The 19,226-nt window shown below is 38.0% G+C and overlaps 3 protein-coding genes across 3 annotated transcripts; 2 read left to right on the forward strand and 1 right to left on the reverse strand.

Annotated features, from left to right (window-relative positions):
• Positions 1–740: 740 nt before the first annotated feature.
• LOC111326991 (O(6)-methylguanine-induced apoptosis 2) lies at positions 741–10,446 on the reverse strand. The gene is made up of 11 exons (XM_022931093.2): positions 10,220–10,446; positions 9,697–9,815; positions 8,313–8,411; positions 8,031–8,076; positions 7,018–7,075; positions 6,704–6,773; positions 5,410–5,477; positions 4,904–4,956; positions 3,534–3,726; positions 2,470–2,663; positions 741–1,778 (listed from the first exon to the last, which is right to left on the reverse strand). The coding sequence occupies exons 1-11, from the start codon at positions 10,296–10,298 to the stop codon at positions 1,711–1,713; spliced, it is 1,047 nt and encodes a 348-aa protein (XP_022786828.2). The 5' UTR covers positions 10,299–10,446; the 3' UTR covers positions 741–1,710.
• Positions 10,447–11,772: 1,326 nt separating this feature from the next.
• Positions 11,773–13,577, forward strand: LOC111326967 (uncharacterized). Its single transcript, XM_022931061.2, has 2 exons — positions 11,773–11,888; positions 12,171–13,577. Exon 2 carries the CDS (start codon positions 12,367–12,369, stop codon positions 13,105–13,107), a length of 741 nt encoding a protein of 246 aa, XP_022786796.2. The 5' UTR covers positions 11,773–11,888; positions 12,171–12,366; the 3' UTR covers positions 13,108–13,577.
• A 1,661-nt stretch (positions 13,578–15,238) lies between these two features.
• On the forward strand, positions 15,239–18,914 carry LOC148717408 (uncharacterized). Its single transcript, XM_088742777.1, has one exon. It carries the CDS (start codon positions 15,320–15,322, stop codon positions 18,182–18,184), a length of 2,865 nt encoding a protein of 954 aa, XP_088598903.1. The 5' UTR covers positions 15,239–15,319; the 3' UTR covers positions 18,185–18,914.
• The last annotated feature ends 312 nt before the right edge of the window (positions 18,915–19,226 follow it).

The following is a 19,226-nucleotide window of genomic DNA, read 5'->3' on the forward strand; positions in this document are numbered from 1 at the left end:
AGTGCATTGTTCTTCACAAGATAACAGGAGACCCTTACCATATAATACCCAGCAGGCATTGGGAACATGGAGCAGCAGATTAAATTGAGACAAATGACGAGACTCAATCCTATACACCTGAACATCAGTATGAATATTCTCCACACTATTCTCTATACATTTCTTGAGGTGCTGTCAAGGAGAATAGAGCTTCTTTAATTGATAATCATTTCCTTTTTTCTTTTGACTTCATATGTGATTCAGGGGTGATATTGTAAGGAGAAATTAGATGCTAGTCACCAGTTAGGGGATTAAGGGTTCATTCTCATTGAAAGTAATTTAACCTTAACTCACAGGAACTTTCGAGTGTTAAAAAAATGGCAATAATCACAACATTTAAATGATTTAAACATCAATTTTATGTGTTTTGAAGTAGTTTTTGATACTACTCCTTGCTGTGAAGATTTCTCCACAGGTTCTTTGCTTTCCATTAATTTTTTCAAAAGTCATTCACTCTCAATTTCTCTGCTTTTTGTGGGCTCCAAGGGGCAAGAGTAAGTTTGTCAGTTGTGCAGTTGTTAAACTGGGTCAAACCAAGGGGGTATTTATAGTGATAAATTTATGTTCTTAAGGTGGTACATTTACAAGGGATGAATCAGAGTTTTGTGGTGTAGCCCTGATCACAGGAAGTGGTTTGAACCCAAGAATGAAACTAGAAAAGGACTTCTCTTACTGATTCTGATTGACACAGTCGCAACTGCTGCAACATGAAAAAATGTTAGCACCAGCACCAACCAATCAGGTTGATGAATGACAACTTGGTTTATTGTAACTGTCAGACTACAAAACAAAGCCAGCAATCTTGCCCAGAAATACAGTCCCCTGATATTACTTTAAAGAAACCATCCTATTAACACTGAATGTTTATGATCATGCAAATATTGATGAATTTAAACTTCCCATACCCTGTTGTAGCATACAAAACTTGTTGCTGAAGATGTAAATTTTCTTTCTATTTTATTACACACATTTTTGTACAAAGGCATCACATTTTTTTTTTCATGTACAAAAATAAATTCAAGAAACATCATTCATCTTTTTGTTCAGTTTAGGTTTGTTTTCTTTACCATGGTAAAGTAGAATTGCTTCAAATAAAATGTAAGAGTGGAAATTTATTTTGCACTGAGTGTGTACATGTAAACTGTTCACAACTATCAAGCCTTCAACTTGTCACACACAACGCTTAAAAAAAAAAAAATCCAATTTGGCCAACTGTGGTTTAACCACAAGACTTTGCAAATACCAAATGCTTATTCAGAGGCAAATACTGATATTTGAGATTCAAAATGACATTCTTATTATTCAATTTTCTGTCCTTTGCTAACATCAAAGTGGTCATTTTAACAACCACTTTTTTTTTTGCAAGTTGTAATAGTATATATTTTCTGTACACATTTTAAAACTATACAATCTCAGAAGTATGTACAAGCAATAATCTATAAACAATGAATGAACAATTGATGAAAATACTCCGACTTTTAAACCAGGGAGGATGGGAGTAAAAATAATATGTTCTTTGGGAAAACCAAAATTGCAATACATGTTTTTATATTTTTCTTTACATGTAACTTGCTATGATAATTCCCCCTTAGAAATTACTATTTTTTTCTTTTGGCTTTCATAGTCTAATAAATATAAATAAGATATTTTACTAATAAATAATAACAAATGTTATATCCATCTTCCTTGTGAATTGTAGATAAATGACTGTTTTCCATAATGCTGTGGTCGATAGGTTGCTGAAACCAATCAAAGAAAGCAAAACTTTAATATTGCACCCACTCCTGGGTTATTCAAGGGCCGCAATATCTCTGACAAGAATGTGTTGTTAATTTAAAACCTGATTAATGCCGCCTGGTTAGCTCAATTGGGAGAGCGCCGGACTGCTGTGCGGGAGGTCGAGAGTTCAATACCGGCCGGACCAACACTCAGGGTCTTAAAATTAACTGAGAAGAATATGCTTCCTTTCTTTAACATCAAGAAATGGTTAGATATTCTAGTCTTCTCGGATAGGGACGAATAAATGGAGGTCCCGTCTCCTGCAGGGTTGGGGTAGGAGACATTAATTTCCCACGCACGAGATTACTGTGTGATGGATGTCCTCCCTGGGGTGGGTTGGGTGGGTAGATTGACCCTGAAAAGCCCCCACGGGGAGTGGTCAACTAACGTATGTATGTATGTAATGCATGTTTTCACCAGTGTGAAAAACTCATCATTTAACCCTTCCCACCCTAGCATCAGTATACAGTCATAATATTGTTCCCCATACTGTTCTCTATACATTTCCGAGAGTGCAAACAAGGAGAATTTGTTTAACAATCAAGAGCTTTTTTAGGATGTAAGGCAAGAGTCATGAATCACATCATGGCCTCTACTATGTTACAAGAATTGACAATAAAATCCAAATACATGATTATATACTGTACATACCTGGTCCTGGGGCCTCTTCCTCACCAGGTGCTCCCCCTGACCATCTACTTGTTGTTGATACAAAAGCAGAGCTGGACATGTAATGTTTAGGGGGGCCTTCATAGTCAACCACATCGTAATGACCCGGTCCTGGCATGGGCTCTAAGGGTGGAAGAGGCATAGCAGGTGCAGAGATACACAAATAGTGCTTGTTGCTGCAAGATAATATAGAACGAGAATTATAGTTATTTTAACGTTGCCCTAATCATCTCTCCAGTACAAAACAATGCAATAATTTTTTTCTATCTCTGTTAAATTTTGAGCTGTTTTAGCTAAAGGTTAAAGTATGCATGACTACTGCAGTAGTAACCATGTACGATTCTGTCATCCAAATGTTCAAGGTGGTGAGCCATTTATTGGCTCGCACTTAAAAAGCCAACTCAAGCTGATTTTTTTAGGGAAGGTAATGAATATTTTTGATCGCTCAACAACAAGCCCTTCAAGTTCATCTGTGACCACCACAAAGGTGAGAGCCTCTCAAAGAGGTTTACACTATATCCTCTAAGTCCATAAGCCCTAAGTAGGGTGTGAGAATGTGCAACGCATGGTTTACATGTGTGTTACTGGGTACAACCTTTTGTGAAGATTATCATCATAAAATTAACATTCTGTTCAAATATACCTAATGTGGCTAGATAAGGTTAACATGACCCAATCTATGACATACTTCTGCCTCGCACAAATTCACTAAATGAACTTATTTTGTTCCAAACAGGGTAGAGGTTTTTAGGAATTTGTAACACACCAACAATTTAACCATTTCTTGATTGGCCCTCATAATCAGGAGGTTTCAAACACAGCCGAATTGGGGTTCTGTCCTCGTGTACCGGTTCACAAGAGCCAAGACAAAAGACCAAACAATACACTATAGCTAACCGATGACTCCCAAACAAAGAAAGAACAATGGTAATTCCCTTGTGAACCGGTACACCCGGACAGAACCCAAATTGGGTAGACCACAAGAGCTTGCAACTGCCCTGAATTGAACATATGGGGGATAAAGTGGACCCCGAAACTGTGCTTACTGAAATCCATTCTGCTGCTGCTGCTGCTGCTGCTTTAATGTTTGTCGCTCTGCTGTTCCAAAGGGCTTGTATGATGCAGGTCCTGGGTATGATACTGGAGACTGTATCATCTTTCTCTCTGTTGTAGACTTGAAAGGTGCAGTTGCGATTTTGGGTGAATCTGTTACCAGCTTGTCATTGATTGTGTAATGACCTGTAGTGTGAAGTTTAGTTCATTAGTAGATCTAAGGCTCAGAAAGCAAACAGTATCTTGCATATTCCGAACATGTAGCAAGATGACGAGTAGTAAAGAAACAAGCAGTATCAATTTTACTTCTGAAAGGACATGATCAACCTATCCCTTCTATCCTTTACACTCCCCAGCCACAGCTTTTAGGTTCCTCTGAAAGTGTAACAACTAAAGAATAATTTGAGTCATCTCCAGCCAAATGGTTTTTAAACTCCTTCATTTGCAGTTTCCATTGTTTGATCTCTGAGGTATGTTTTCTCTATGTATTAGAACATACATGTAATGCTCTTCACATCACCAGCTTCCACCTACACGTGTACATCTTGGCTCTCTTTACCCTTTGAGTCACTAGATCTGATTTATACAAGTCATGTTGTTCTCCCCTCTACCCACTAAATAATTCTTTGTAAATTAGTTACAAGAATTGGTGTTACATCAAGATAACAACTTCCAAATTATAACTTTGAGTATTTTCAGTACGTGTTGCTGGATAATGTATGGATATTACAGGGGGAAGAAATATGTTAATCACTTCTGGGATGTAATGAGTTTAATAGCCCATTGCAGAAAAACGTGAGAGGACTGGGATGAGTTTCTTATATTGATTACATTAAAATCTAAACATTTCAACCGACATGTTAATGAATGAAAAGCTACCCAGTCAAGTTTGAGAGTTTTCAGGGGAAAAGTGTCCAAATCGGAGCCTTGCAAAAGTTGCAAAAATTCCATACAAACCCTTAAAACGTTTTGGCCTGTCTACCCAATCCATACAAACTCTCTATTTCAGGTGATATTTGAAGAGCTGTCATTTTGCCATTTTCCTCCTCTAAATACTTCTATTCTTGCTTGAGACTCTCAAATTTAGTTTCATTTGAATATCTTAGTTTTTCAAACAAACGGAAAACAACCACACTCTTTCCCAGTCCTCTCACGTTTCTGCAATGGGCTATTGGACCCCGCCTTATCTATTACTATATACAGTGCTGCCCTGAAATGCACATATTAAATAGCTGTCAGTAGACTATGTGGGTTTAAATATGGTTACATGTAGCTGGAGCAGCATGACTCCATTTTGTTTCAAAGTTCAGTTTGAACATGAAAAACTTAAACAAAGTACACAATAATGACAGAATTTTCTTACATGGAGATGGTCCATAGATTGCTCCTTCACTCCAATCCTTTGATCTTTTGGATCTAGATTAATAAGTGTAAAATAATATTATTATTCTCAGGAAAAAAAAAATGGGTGTATCCCATGATCTTTAATCTTTATTTTTATCTCTTTCAAAGAGGTGGGGCTTTTTTACATCCAAAACAGCTTCCTCTTGCTGTAGATAGTGTAAAAATTCTCTTTATTTTTTGATCCATGCATAAATTGAAAGCAAAGTGGTATTTGTTATCAGTCTCTCTTACTGAGCAGCTCTAGAACATTCAATGTACAACACTTCTGAGGGAAAGGGATTACAAAAGTCAGATCTTTACAGGACACTAGAATTGTCCCAGAGAAGAAGAAGAGTTTGAAAGGGGAAAGAAGAATGACAAGGGAATTCAGATTTTGTTTTCTCTTAAAAAGGTTTGGGTCCAAAGTGAAGGAAAATAACTTTTAAACCACAGCCTTAATGATGTAAAAGATCCATGTTTTCTTACCTCGACTGAAATGCAGCACAGGCTGCAACATTGTTCTCATAAACAACCCTTCCTGTTGTGTGGCCAATCTGTTGTACAAAAAAAGAAAAAGACAATTCACAACTGCCTTTCAGTGGTTGTAATTAACTTTCATAAATTAAAGAAACAAGACCATGAATGAAATAGATTACAATGAAGTGGTTTTAAAATTATGAAAAAAGTCTTTATTACAAGTTTATCTGGCACTTTGTGGTTATATATCCATTCTAGAGAGAACATGTACACTCAATCTACATATATCTTATTAACCAAGCGCAAGGGCCGTACTGGGAGAATATTGGCGCAAGGTCTTGACCGTATGGACCGAGCGCAGTGAGGTCTAAACAAAAAAGACAGAGGGCCGATATTCTTCCAGTACGGTCACGAGCAAGCTTGGTTAATAAGAGATTTATTATACGACTGAAGTTCAAAGGGACGCAAGTGCGGTATCATTCGCGACCATTCGGGACAGTGCCCGGTCCAATACTGAGAGAATATTGACCGGCAATAGAGCATTTTGATTGGTTGATTTTAGTTATTGGCCCTCTGACTGCCCGAGTCGTGTAATAAATGTGTGTAACGTACATCAATTGATCATCTGTGAAGCAGAAGTCTGATGGAATTTTTTGGATATATCAACAAAGTTGAAATGGTAAATTGGCCACTGTAACAATTACAAAAGCTGATGTTTTGAGCGTTAGCCCTTCGTCGGAGCGAATAGAGGAATTGTGGGTTGTGTGTGCTTTTAAAGGCAGAAAATGGAGCTACGTTATTGGTGGGAACATGGCAACGAGAAAAACATGAATAAATTAGTGGAATGAAAAGCGTTCGTTGATCCCTGTGGGATTTAGACTGCCAGTTTGAAAGATGAGCTTTTGTTCAAGATTTTTCCCGCTTTCCGTGCCACCTAAGTGCATGGAAAGACCGCAGATTGCCATATGTTGCTTACAATGACGGAATTTGTTTTTAAGTGACATTTTGACAATCCTGGTGGGAGTCATCAACTGATCCAAGAATAGAATCCACTTCCAAAAGTATTGATGTTTTAACATGGCCTCAAGATCCACTTCGTAATTCTCTCTACTTACTGCTACACTTTTTATTGTAACTCAGACAGGAGAATTTGGTCTTATTCCAAAGTAACTCCCTTTAGTTGATAAGCTTCTCTGTTCTTATAACCTGTTTACAAGATAACTGATTGAAATTACAAGAAGTTACACAATCATTAGACACTTCTGGGAGTGACATGGTTAAACAGAAGGATGAAATATGTTACCGAGTACTGATTTGGTGCTGGGAATCCTTTTTTGTTTTCTCTTTCAAGGGCAATAGGGAGATGAAAATTCCTATAACAAGAGCAAGGAAAGATATTAAACCAATGCTATGGTAAATGGAGAGTAATAGATTTATTTTTGACATGTTATTAACTGACGTCCAAGTGATTCAAAACAGTTAATGTGGAAATTGAATTCAACTGACGAACTGTTGTAGATCACCTCTTTTATTTTACATAATATAATTGTAGTTTGTATAACAGCGATAATTCACAGTGAGTTATTTAATCTTCAGTACAAAGAGTTATGTATATACCTTGTAACAGGAGATTTGTTGAAATTGTTTTCCCTTGGTACTGAAGGATAATAAAAACCTGACAGAGAGCAGACAGGTACACGTGTCATAATTTTTATTGAACCTTTTAGTCTTCAGATCTTGTTATTAATTCTACCCTCTATCTGCTACTCATAAGTCATTTCCTTTCAAATTAGTTATTAGAACATAGCTAGCAGAGCCGCGCAATCAAATTCAGTATACGTAAGCGTGCTCAAAATCCCGATACTGCACGCTGATAGCATAAGCAAATCGCTTCACCAGAAATTTTTTTTTTTTGCCTGAGCGGCCATTGTTAGTGCAGGGAAAAATAATATATTTTGTGACAATAATGGATACAAACAGAGACTCGGCCTACTAGTACCAAAACAAAGACAATTTTTCGACCTTTTCCCTTGGACTAGAGTTCTTAAATGAGGTAGAAAAAGAGAAAAACAACGGAAAAGGAGACTCGGCATCAGCGCCATCATGATTCGCTTCAATTGATGTTGTTGTCCGTTTTTCACGTCGGATTTGATGCACAATTCCACCAGCTATGTTCTAAAACAATTGGTTCATGCTTTCAGCTGTGCACTATCGAGTTATGGAGCAAATTAATGGGAAGTTTGGAGGGCACTCAAGAAGCTAGAGTTGCCCTTGGCTATTGCCTCGGGCAACTCTTACGCTTCTTTCATGCTCTCCAAACTTCCTGCGTGCTCCATAACTCGATAGTGCACACTAAAGCATGAACCAATTGTTAATTGAGAGAATTTTGAGTTAGATCAAGATAACAACTTCTTCCTTCATAAGTTTGAAAAATCTCAAGAACTGTTTGCTGGATAATGTATGGATATTATTGGGAGAAGTTACATCTTAATCACTTCTGGGAGTTGAAGTGTTTGCATCAACTTTGTAAGGTTGGAGAAAACATATTGCCAAATCACACTTTAATAATAAAAATGATGGTGGAAGTCAATATGTCACTATGATCATCAGTTTCTCTGAAAAATTTTTACCTGGGCCTGGTCCTGTATTCTGAGCCCCTCTTGGAAAACGCTTTGCCTGAGATAAAATACAACAAGCCCTAATCACATATCTGATAATTGACACGTCTGCATTTGGTATAACAGGAGAAAAAAATCTTGGTAAAGAGATCACAAAGCACTTTGCTTACAAAATACACAAAACATACTTGTATGAATACAAGTACTGTACTCATGCCTTTATAATCATCATTGTACAATTGTTCTGAAGAAAATATTTTCAACAACACTTTCCTTTAATGGTATTGCACTTACCTTGGAAACAAAACCACCAAATCCTTTCTTTGAGAAGGAAGTGCTCCTAGTTTCGCTTGATTTTAGTTCTCCATAAGTCCCTGGGCCTGGATTTACACTCTGCATAAAAATAATTTTAGATAGCAAATTGTATCTATCATCAAGTATTTCAGCTCATTGTATTTGCCTCCCTCTCTCTCTCTCTCTCTCTCTCTCTCTCTTTGTCTTTCTTTTACCTTGTGTCAGATAAATTAGAAAGTTACCTTGGGAAGTTCTGAAAAGTGTTCTTGTCCTAGTAAAATACAAAGTGCTTTTATGTGCACATGTTTATACACTTTAGATGACTTAATTGCAGCTAAATTGAAAATTCTTGCATTAAATTCAACTCAGAGTCAAGTGGTACCATTACATTTGTACCTGATGTGTGTTTAATATGATAAAGTCTTTTAAATTTAACACCAAATTACAAACATAGCAGCTTGCAAAGTGTCAAGGATGGCTATAAGCCTTAGGTGTTCTGAAGTACACCTGTTTCCATCTTTGTCTATAAAAGGTCACATTAATTTTTAAAATAATTCCAGGCCAGATAACCCAATCACTCCCAATAATAACAAAAAAGGAATTTTTCTCTACAGTTACAATACATTTTCAAGCAAGCAGGTGATGAGAATATGGAAAAATATGAACTAAAATAAATTTTTTTGTCATATGAAAATTACAAAAAATGTTGGGTAGGCAGTGCAGAGAATCATGTATTTTGATCTTGATGGAAGGGATAAGGGTCACACAAAGAGATGAAGGGGTAATCTTAGCATCTAGTAATAAAAGCAAATGTCGTGATACATCAATTAACCTAACATTTCAAATTTTATACCCAATTACACTTTTAATACAACATATTGACTTCCTGAACTTTTTTTCTTAGCCAAAACTGAGCTATTAGAAACATACTTAATTTCAAAAAAGACAGTTCCAAAAGCTCTCACATTCATAGCCCCAATTTGAAGATTTTACTCCCAACTTGGTTAGGAGTAAAATAGAAACTGTCAACCAGTTTTTTTCACATTTTGAGTAAACTGATCTTTTTCTAATCCTAATTGGTATAATACAGTCCCTGTTATCAAAATCTCACTCAAATTTTCCAGCGCCAAAAGAACACTTATCCCATCTCTCCACATAATTGTACAACTGTGTTGACAAGAACGTACAAATACTGTCTAAATGACTACATAAAGACGATCAACTATTCAGATCAACATCACGCTGAACTGTGAACATACTTGTATGTGAAAATATTCAAGTACCCATAGTTAAAACTACAGGTATATTAAATTAGATACTTATATTGCAAGCAGAAGTTTAAAAGCACGGCAGTTCTTATTTTGGAAAAGATGAACGTACTTACCACATCATACTCTTCAAAGCGTTTGGATCTGGAAAGGAATCCTTTCTTTTCCGAATTATCACTCACGATTGTCTGATATTTGCTGGGGATAGAGGCTGACGCAGCTGTTTTTCCATGACCTGTTGAGTTTTAAAAAGATATATCATTACATGCGTGTATGGCTCCAAAAAGGGGAACAAACAACAGCTTTGAAAAATTGCCAATGTTTACATGAGTCGTTGCAGTTGACGCGTTTGTGATGTTGAACTACTCTTCAAATGTTCTAGTGAAACACTTCTAATGTACTTGTACGCGTTGGCCTCTTTCCCTTTATCCTTAACCAACCAAGGGAAAATCAAAGAAACTCCGGCTTCGTCAAGCATTGTCCAAAGTAAGCAAAATTTACATGACTTTGTATGGATCATCTGATCGAACATGCAAAATATTCTTCACATTTCTATGAAACATTCGAACGCGAATAGCTTTAATTTTCGTTCGAGAATCATTGATCGATCAATAGTCTGTATATGATCTAAATATTTACCTTTATGAATCCTTCCTGTCGTTATAATTCCTCCAACAGCTCTGCGCTGTGGCTCTTCGACCTGAACACTATCCGACATTTTGCTTTCCGGCTCTAGTCTCCTTGGTAACCAAAGTAAAGCGCTTTGCGACCAGGCCTTAGGTCCTTCGTCGCTGGTTTGAAAGACACGAGGATCTTTGGGTAATTCAACTACGTGAAACAAAAAATATCTTGCATGATCTGAAAAACTAAAATTAGTTACGCTAACGTTTTGAGCAGACGGATGTTTCTTTATTATGTAAAAAGAACCAGACGAGATGTTTATTTAAAATATTCATTATTGGATATCTAATCAAATGAAATGGGCTCCAATCAGTCGAAAAGAAAGAAAATAGTGATTTTTCCTTTCAGACAATTTGGTGTTTTGAAGTGAGTTAATGAAAATCAAGCAAAGAAAATTCAAATAACGAACGATAGTATCAGATACAATGAATATATGAAGGTCATATATTTTGAACTGCGGTATTAGATACGTATGATGCACGATCCTCGCAGTAGAGAGCGCTATTTATGCAATAGCGAAAATCAGACCTGAAAAAAATCAGGCCTGTACGGAATTCGAACCACTGACCTCTGCGATACTAGTGCAGCGCTCTACCAATTGAGCTAACAAGCCAACTGGGAGCAGGCCGTTAAGTTGATTCGTAATAAACCCGTGATGGTAAATCAGATACAATGAATATATGAAGGTCATATATTTTGAACTGCGGTATTAGATGCGTATGATGCACGATCCTCGCAGTAGAGAGCGCTATTTATGCAATAGCGAAAATCAGTACAGGTCTGATTTTCGCTATTGCTTAAATAGCGCTCTCTACTGCGAGGATCGTGCATCATACGAACGATAGTATGTTGTGAACATAATCGAAGGCCTGAAACAAAAGATCTGTCTGGCTTTGCATAAGTTCTCTTTGCATTTTAAATCGTATTTGTTTGTACAACTCAGCGTGGAGATTTTTATGCAACAAACGGCGAAAGAATACTAGTCGAAAATGATTTAGATATACAATACTGTATACCATTATGATCATGTATTCTCGGACGCTACCTGGTACCATAATGAAACTTTGCCAAATTAGATGCTTGGAGGGGTTAGTGACATAGCTTGCCTGTATGTATATTCTTAGTTATTGACTCGGTTATTTTTAAAATTAAAAAATTTTCAGTTTAAATATGCTAAGAATCTCACTAAAATGGTTTCAAAGAGCACTTGTTGAGTGTTTAGGTGTTCTAGGGACGCGTTTCCTTTCTGTTTAATAAAAAATAAAATACCCATTAATGATTTCGCTAATCCTTCTTGTTCGAACGCACATCCCCATTCTCCAAATTATCATTTGCACAAAAATGGTAGAGGACTTTTCCCGCCACGTGTACAATGCAACAGAGAGACTTTTGTCTCATTTTCGACCAATAATGACGCTGTATTTAGGATACGATTGTTATGATCCAATCACTAAGCGTTAAAGTTTGTTTTGAAGTGTGAAAAATGCGCGCGACTAGGAGGGAAACTGACGCGCTAACGACTCAACAGCTGATCGCTGGGAACAAAAGATATTAACATGTTACTTGCTATATTCAGATCTATTGCCAGGGTGGCATAAATATTCGAACAGACTTACAAAAAAGGAAGGTAGGTTACTTATTTCTGTGCTGCGAAAAACCCGGCGACAGCATTGTGCCTCTTTAGAGGTGTGAATGAAAATCTCCGACCTGACGAAGAATGAATTTTACCTTCGGCACATGGATTATGCATATGATGTACACAATTCTTAAGTGAATGTCTTTTAGTCGTTTACAGCTGGCAGACTCACAAACGCGTTCGGAATTTAACCCACACCCGAGAAGAAAACTAGACTATTTTTAACATTATCAACAACAGGCCAACTTTTCCGCTTGGTTTTCTTCGTTTAAGGCTTTTTCTGACGTTTTCTTCATTTCCAAGAACCACAAAGCGGCGAACATTTCATAAAGATGACTGGATTAAGTCAAATCTGTTTTTGCTGATCATCAGAGGATGTTTTGAATGAAAGTGGAGTCTCTTCTTAACGAGATATTTGCCTAAGATTTGGTAAAGTATAATAATTTGAAAGTTCCACGGTTTTGTAGTTATGTCACAGCCGAAAAAGACTCGAAAGACGCGCTCGAGACCGTCGCGCGGGAAAACAACTCGCGACGAATCTCGCTTTGGCATTCGTTATTTACATCATCATATGTTCGTGGGAGACGCGCCTCGCGATCAACAACTCTGCCCGTATGAGTGCAAATGCGGCGCGTCGATGTCTTCAATTTACAGTGGAAAGACCCTGACTCTGCTCACAATCTCCATTTTAGTTCTTTTGATCGGCGTTACGTTTATGCTGGTTGGTTATCTGATTCCTCGAAGATCAGTTGTTTACTTGGAGAAAAGCGATGGTTCTCGAACGATAGTTGATAAAACCGCCATCTCGTTTAACACTCTGTTGGACGATTTTACTCTGGTTGGAACCGTACTGGTACCGCTAGGAGCTTTACTATTCTGTGTTATACTGATCGTTCCACTCTTTCGTTCGTCTTCGGGTCAGAAGAAAGGGCAATATTTCAAAGCGCCAACTGAGGACGCGGCTTCCTCGGTAACGAAGACTAAAACTTCGGAAACTACTTCGATCGCTTCGGAGGACGGTCGTTCGCTGAGCAGCGTTTCATCTCAGTCAACAATTCAAAAAATTCCTGTTCTCGCTCTCGTTCACAGCGTTCAACCGGAGCCAAAATCTCGTGAAAGTTCTGGGTCTTCAGTGGGTAAAGGCAGAGAATACAGAAAGAAACCTGGCAAGTTCAAGGATTCATTTGACGAGGAAGAGGAGGAGGAATGATATTCGGCAAAAAAAAAAACAATTTCCTGTCTTAGAAAAAGAAATAGGGCTGTTATAGATTATTCAAATTATTTAATTTTGTTATGTTCTGAGGACTGAGTTTTGTGTTTTTCACCATTATCACTGTTTTGAGTTTTTGAAATTTTCCGTAGTAAACGAATTTTATGATCCCTGAGTGCTAAATCCAAAATCTCACTCTAAGCCGTTACACAACAATTCAAGATCACAAATGAAATTATTTCCATATTTTTGTACGAAAAAAAATATATATGTAAACCGGTATCTCCCAACCACATAGTTATTTAAATTTCCGCTTGCGGAAGAAAGCTAGCTCGGTTTGTATGGAGGGGAAACGAAGGGTAAGAGTGTCACAATATTTGCTCGGGAAAATGAAAACTGTCGAAGGACAAGGAAACTAGCTCGAAGAGGGTGTATTCAACAGTGTCAATAAAGATGATTTAAATCATTTATACGGCTTGTCTCTTCAGATTTTTGCATAACCAATCACACAAGGAACACAATGCACTGAACTAGACAGCTGCCCAAAAAGAGTGTACAACAGGAAACAGAGTAACAAAAGACAGACGAAAAATTGCTTTATGAAAAAAAAAAATTGTTAAGTACCTTGAATTAGAGAAGTGACCTTGAGCTTGAATCATCGATAAGCGTGTTTGAAACGAGTAATGTTACCGAACGTTTTATTTTGCTGGTCCGCTAATGGTTTCAAGTTTCTCTTGACTGGATAGTCCGAGACACGTGTCAAATGAAGATCTAAAAAAAATCGACTCGTAGCCTTGTCAATCGTTGTCTGACTCTAGATAGGAAGATAACGGTAAAGATTTGCATATATTACCGTATGATTTTGGCCATCCACCAAGTAAATCTCTGTATGGAATGCTCTCTACTATCATTTATACTAAGTGAAAGTCAAACTCACTTCAGGAAAAAAAAGAGGAAGCAAAGTGAATTCGAGTTTCTCGAATGTTTGTTTTCTTTTTCTTTTTCACTAGACGTTTTTTTTTTCCCAAGTGTAATGCAAGCAGCTTCAGTGAATATAACAGGGTGTGACCAAAGTGAGAAGAAAGCAATTAAAACGAGGGGAACAACTGATTTTTCTCTCTCAAACTTGTTCGTTCAACTCCTCTTTCTCAGCTGTGTCCAAGACTCGATTAAATAAATGAGCGCTCAAGGAATCCGTTCCGATAATTAGAAGCTTGATCACAATGTTACTCACTGAACTTATTAGGCTCGCGCAACAGGAACGCAATTGCGTCTGTCGAAGTGGAAGTGTTTTGAAATATTGATGAGCAATCGCGGTTCTATGTTCAGTTTGCGTTTTCTTTTGGTTTCTTTCATAAGCATTATCAAAACTCAGCCAAGCGTTCCTGAAACTATACTGTCCATTTCGCAGGCTGCATCTGGATGAGAGGGGACTTCGTGGAAATATAACTCTTCTATCATCCAATCACACACCTGCAGCATTAAATATCACCCAATCACACACCTGCAGCATTAAATATCACCCAATCACACACCTGCAGCATTAAAAAAAAGGCGAAGGAATAGAAGTAACGGGGCTTTTCGATTTGAAAGTATTTTGTAATATTTGAGGACAATTGTTTTATGTTTATTTTTGTTTTTCTACTTTGTTTGACTTGTTTCATAAGCACCATCAAAGCTCATCCAAGGTTAATAAGACAAGGCTTAACAGGAAGTTTCAATGGGGTGACGGCTTCTATGCCTGACGGTTGAATTTTTTGACCGTTTAATTTTACGACGAAAGGTTTAGTCATTGAGACCCTCTTCACAGAGAACAAGAAGTTAACCAAGTCTAAGCAAACAAGCTCTTAAGGAAAGGCAAATGTTGTTTCACATACTTCCGTTAGGCAAAACATTCTGCCGCTTACAAAGTTCCAGTTCAGAAGTCGAGAATTCCATTTCTCTCCTACCCTCCTGACACAAAGAAGGGATTGATTGCGTGATGTCTGCTTTCCACATTCGTTGCGTGACAATCTATTAATTTTTTTTCTCACATATTGACGTCTCATTGGTTCTGAAAACAAAGCAATACTGGTTTGATGTTCTAAAAAAAAAGCTAAGCTGCGAATATTTACTCTCAAAATTATTCATGAAATTCTAAACGGTTACACTCGTTGAATTCATGAAAGTTTTCAACAGTTACGCATGTTGTTTGTCTCAACAGTGTTAGCAAATGGCGTCCATCTTTGAGCCATCAGCGGAAAAAACTAACGGTACAAAGTTAGCGCGACTGCTTATTGATGGAGGTACACAAGGACTTAAAAACGTTCTAGAGTCTTTCATGAATCCGCCTTCAACATTACAAATTATGTTAAACAACAACAAGGCAACCCTCGTCAACTTAAAGAGCAGAAGTATACTAAATGATAGTCAGTGGGAAAAGCTTTTTCCTCCATCAGGCGACCCACCAGACTCTAACACATTTGATATCACTCTTCTACATTTACTGCTCCGAAAAGTCTGTCCTGCTTTGACTGAACCTGCGGCAGGATGGAACGAAATGCCTGCAGACGCAGATCACAGTCGCGAAGCAGAGATCGCCCGGATTAAATACTTTCGAAACAGCCTGTGTCATAGCATTTCCACCGGTGTTCCTAATGACGAGTTTGAAGACAAATGGAACACAATTTCTCGTTCTTTAGTGGCCTTAGGGGTCGATCAGCTGGAAATAAACTGCCTAAAAACAGAAGACATCGATCATGGTACACTGCGAAGAATCGATGAGGAAATAGAGAAATGGAAGCTTGAATTTGAACCAAGAATGAAGGTTTTAGAGCACGAAGTACAGCAGTTAAAAGGACAAATTTCAAATGACAAGCGGCCCAGTTCAGAGCAGAGCGGGTCTCTTGAGCTTCCCAATTGTCTTCCAGTTGAGGCTCAAGATGTGTTCGGCCGCTCGGAAGAAATTAAACGAGCTGTAGGATTTGTTCAAAGCGGAACAGTCTCTATTGTTGCCTTAACCGGTGGACCTGGCTTCGGGAAGACCACAGTGGCTAACAAAGTGGCCCACGAGCTTGCCAAACGCAAAAACAGCCGAACTGTGTTATATTGCTCACTAACCTTCCAATCATCGCTAAACGACATATTTACCAAGATGATTCTTGCCTGCAGCAAAAGCCTTTCTCAGCCGTCAGAGCATCCCAAACATTGGCTTCTGAACTGGAGCAAACAGCAATCTGGGAAAGTCACATTGATTCTAGACAACGCTGATCGTGTCCTCGAGTCAGAAGATCGACACAAATTTGTGGATATGTTACGGGAAATGAGAACCTTGTCAAGGCAAAATCTAACTTTTATTACCACGTCTAGAAAAACAGTTAATGCACCCAGTCGTGATTTAAATATCCGAAACATTAGATTGAGTTCTCTCTCTTTGTCTGAAGCAACCAATGTTCTTCTTTCAAAGGTTGGCGATTTGGAAACGAGACAGGAGCTCTCCCAAAAAGAAAAATTGGTCTCACTGTGTGGTTGTGTCCCTTTGGCACTTTGCATCGTTGGATCTTTGTTGTCTGACTACAAAGAAGACAAATTAATCGAGTTTCTCGAAAACAAACTTCTAGATGTGCTTCAGGACAACGATTTGTCGGTTGAAAAGGCCATTAAGACATCATTCGATCTCTTAACTGAAGCAGAACAAAAGGCATTGGCAGTCATGTCCGTATTTCCAGGTTCATTCGATTCAGATGCAGCTGAGGCTGTAATTACAGCTGTAATGGTTGCTGAAGTTCGGCCAGTTTCGATTCTCCAATCACTCAGAAACAGGTCTCTCTTGGAGCAGCCAAGTTCACGCAGATTTGAAATTCCTCAGCTTATCAAAATGTTTCTATCGAAAGATAGTCAAGCTAAGCATTCACAGGCTGTTACTCGAGGAAAAAAGGAAGCCTGTGCCCACTTCATTTGTCGACTTGCTTCCAATGCCAATATGTACTGGAGCAAAGATAAATGCAAGGAATCAATTTTGGAATTTAGCAAAGACAGACACAACTTCGAGTATTTCTTGGAAGTTTACATTGACACGATAATGATCTGTGAAACAGATTCTCTACAAACCTCCTCCGACTTTTTTCTGAAAAGTTTTCCACAAAAGTGCATGTATTTAGAAATGTGCCTTTTACCTAGCTTCTATACAAAAATCTTGGAAGAACTCTGGAAGTACTTCCACTCAATAAGCCACCCTGTTCACATCGTTGAAGTTTTGTGCCTTCTAGGACATGAAAAGAGAAAGGTGGGCAAGATACCACAGTACAATTTTCTGATGAATCATGCGAAGCAAACATATTCTAAAAACTACAAAGCTTTCAAAACGAATGGTTTGTCGCACGTCTACTTTTTCAATAGTTATGCATATTTTCTTGGGGCATCAACGCTTCCCGGAAAATATGAAATGGTTTCTAAAGTTTATGAAATAGCTCTAATTCTTTGCAATAGAGAACTCAATAAACATCCAGAGACTGCAGCTACTTTGCAGTACATTGGTCGGCATCGCAAAAGTATGGAACATCTTCAGAAGGCAATGGACATGTTTAACCTGTGCCTCGGAGAACATTTCATGACAGCTCAGTGTCATAAAGCCATCGGAGACTTCTATTTTGGACCTTCTTTCTACAGGAAGGATAGCAACGAAATGGAAAAATGTTTTGAACATTATGGGGCTGCACGGACTTTGATGAGAAATCTTGGTGTTGGTGACCACAAGGAAAGCATTTTGACGCTGAAAAACTACGGCGTTTGCTGCAAAAGAAAAGAAAATTATCACGAAGCGATAAGTGTTCTAACGAAAGCAAAACAAGTCGCGGATATTGAATTGGAGGAGGACCACAAATGGAAAGTGATGATTGAAACACAGCTGGCCCTTGTGTATGACTGCGCTGGAAATGCAGAAAAAGCGGAACAAATCATGGGGAAAGCTCTTAATATGAACAAACGCCTGAAGCAGTCAATTAGCCAGTTAGCAAATAAAAAAGAGATCCGGGAATTCCTGAAGCGTCATCCACAGGTTTACCAAAAGCTTCCGATGAGGATGAATTCTCGAAGTTAAGGTTGACAACTGTATCTGTACAATTATCCTGTAGTTGTTCATGAGGTCAAACTGAGGTTGTGCCTATTTTGGGCAAAGACGCTATCCCGATACAAATTTTTAGGATACCTGTGGATTGTAGGTGTAAGATTTCAAAGATCACTTAATACCATGGATAATTTCTTTCACCCTTTTAGTTTCGGTTAATGAATGGTTTGTTGAATTTTTCTATTAATTCCTAGTGGTTTAGGTATAAGGACTATTGTCAGACCACCAGTCTTCCCCTCCTGCTCCCCTCCCTGCGCTGGCTCTTCGTAGGGTCACGAAGTACCCGCTAGTGGCATGAGAATAACTGTGAGCGTGACTAAAAAGCAAAAAGAACCTTATAAGTCAAATTACGTCACAGGGAGCAAAATAAAACCATGATAAGGAAAAGAATCACAGTTATCTTTCATTACAGGCTTATCCTTAGCCGATTACTTTTTAATCCTTCCTAAGGAATGTTTAGTCGATCGTGGTGTTGTTGAGAAATAAATATCAACACTAATCGCGAGAAAATGCGATAAATCCGTCGATGTATGTTTAGAAGCGAAACAAGGTGTGTATTGAATGAGGAAATATATGTATAAAGGGGGTAAAGAGATACTCGCATTGACTGTAACAAAAATCAAACTAGAAGCTTCTGTTCCACTAAATGTTCCGGGATAAAATAAGACTAAAAAAAACACTAAAACACAAATGTATTCATGTATTAACGGTTTCTGCAATCAATCTCCGTCTGAAATGATGCTAAATATCTTTTACTTGTCGCAACTCTTTCGCTATCCAAAACCTTTGAAATATCTTCCTGGCTTCTCGGTGAACAATTTAATAATGGGTCAGGGTCAGTTGCACCTTGGGCTGTGTGTTAAATCATGCGCGCAGTTATCCTTGTCCCTGTTTTTTGAGCTGTCCATAAATCCTACTGATTAATGAGAGCAATTTAGTATCCTTCCCTAAAGATGCAATCTTCTCCATCCATCTTCGAAAGAAAACTTAGAAGAATGCTTAAAAGCAAGATATT

This window comes from Stylophora pistillata, chromosome 13 (genome assembly GCF_964205215.1).
Source record: "Stylophora pistillata chromosome 13, jaStyPist1.2, whole genome shotgun sequence".
Taxonomy (NCBI): Eukaryota; Metazoa; Cnidaria; class Anthozoa; order Scleractinia; family Pocilloporidae; genus Stylophora; species Stylophora pistillata.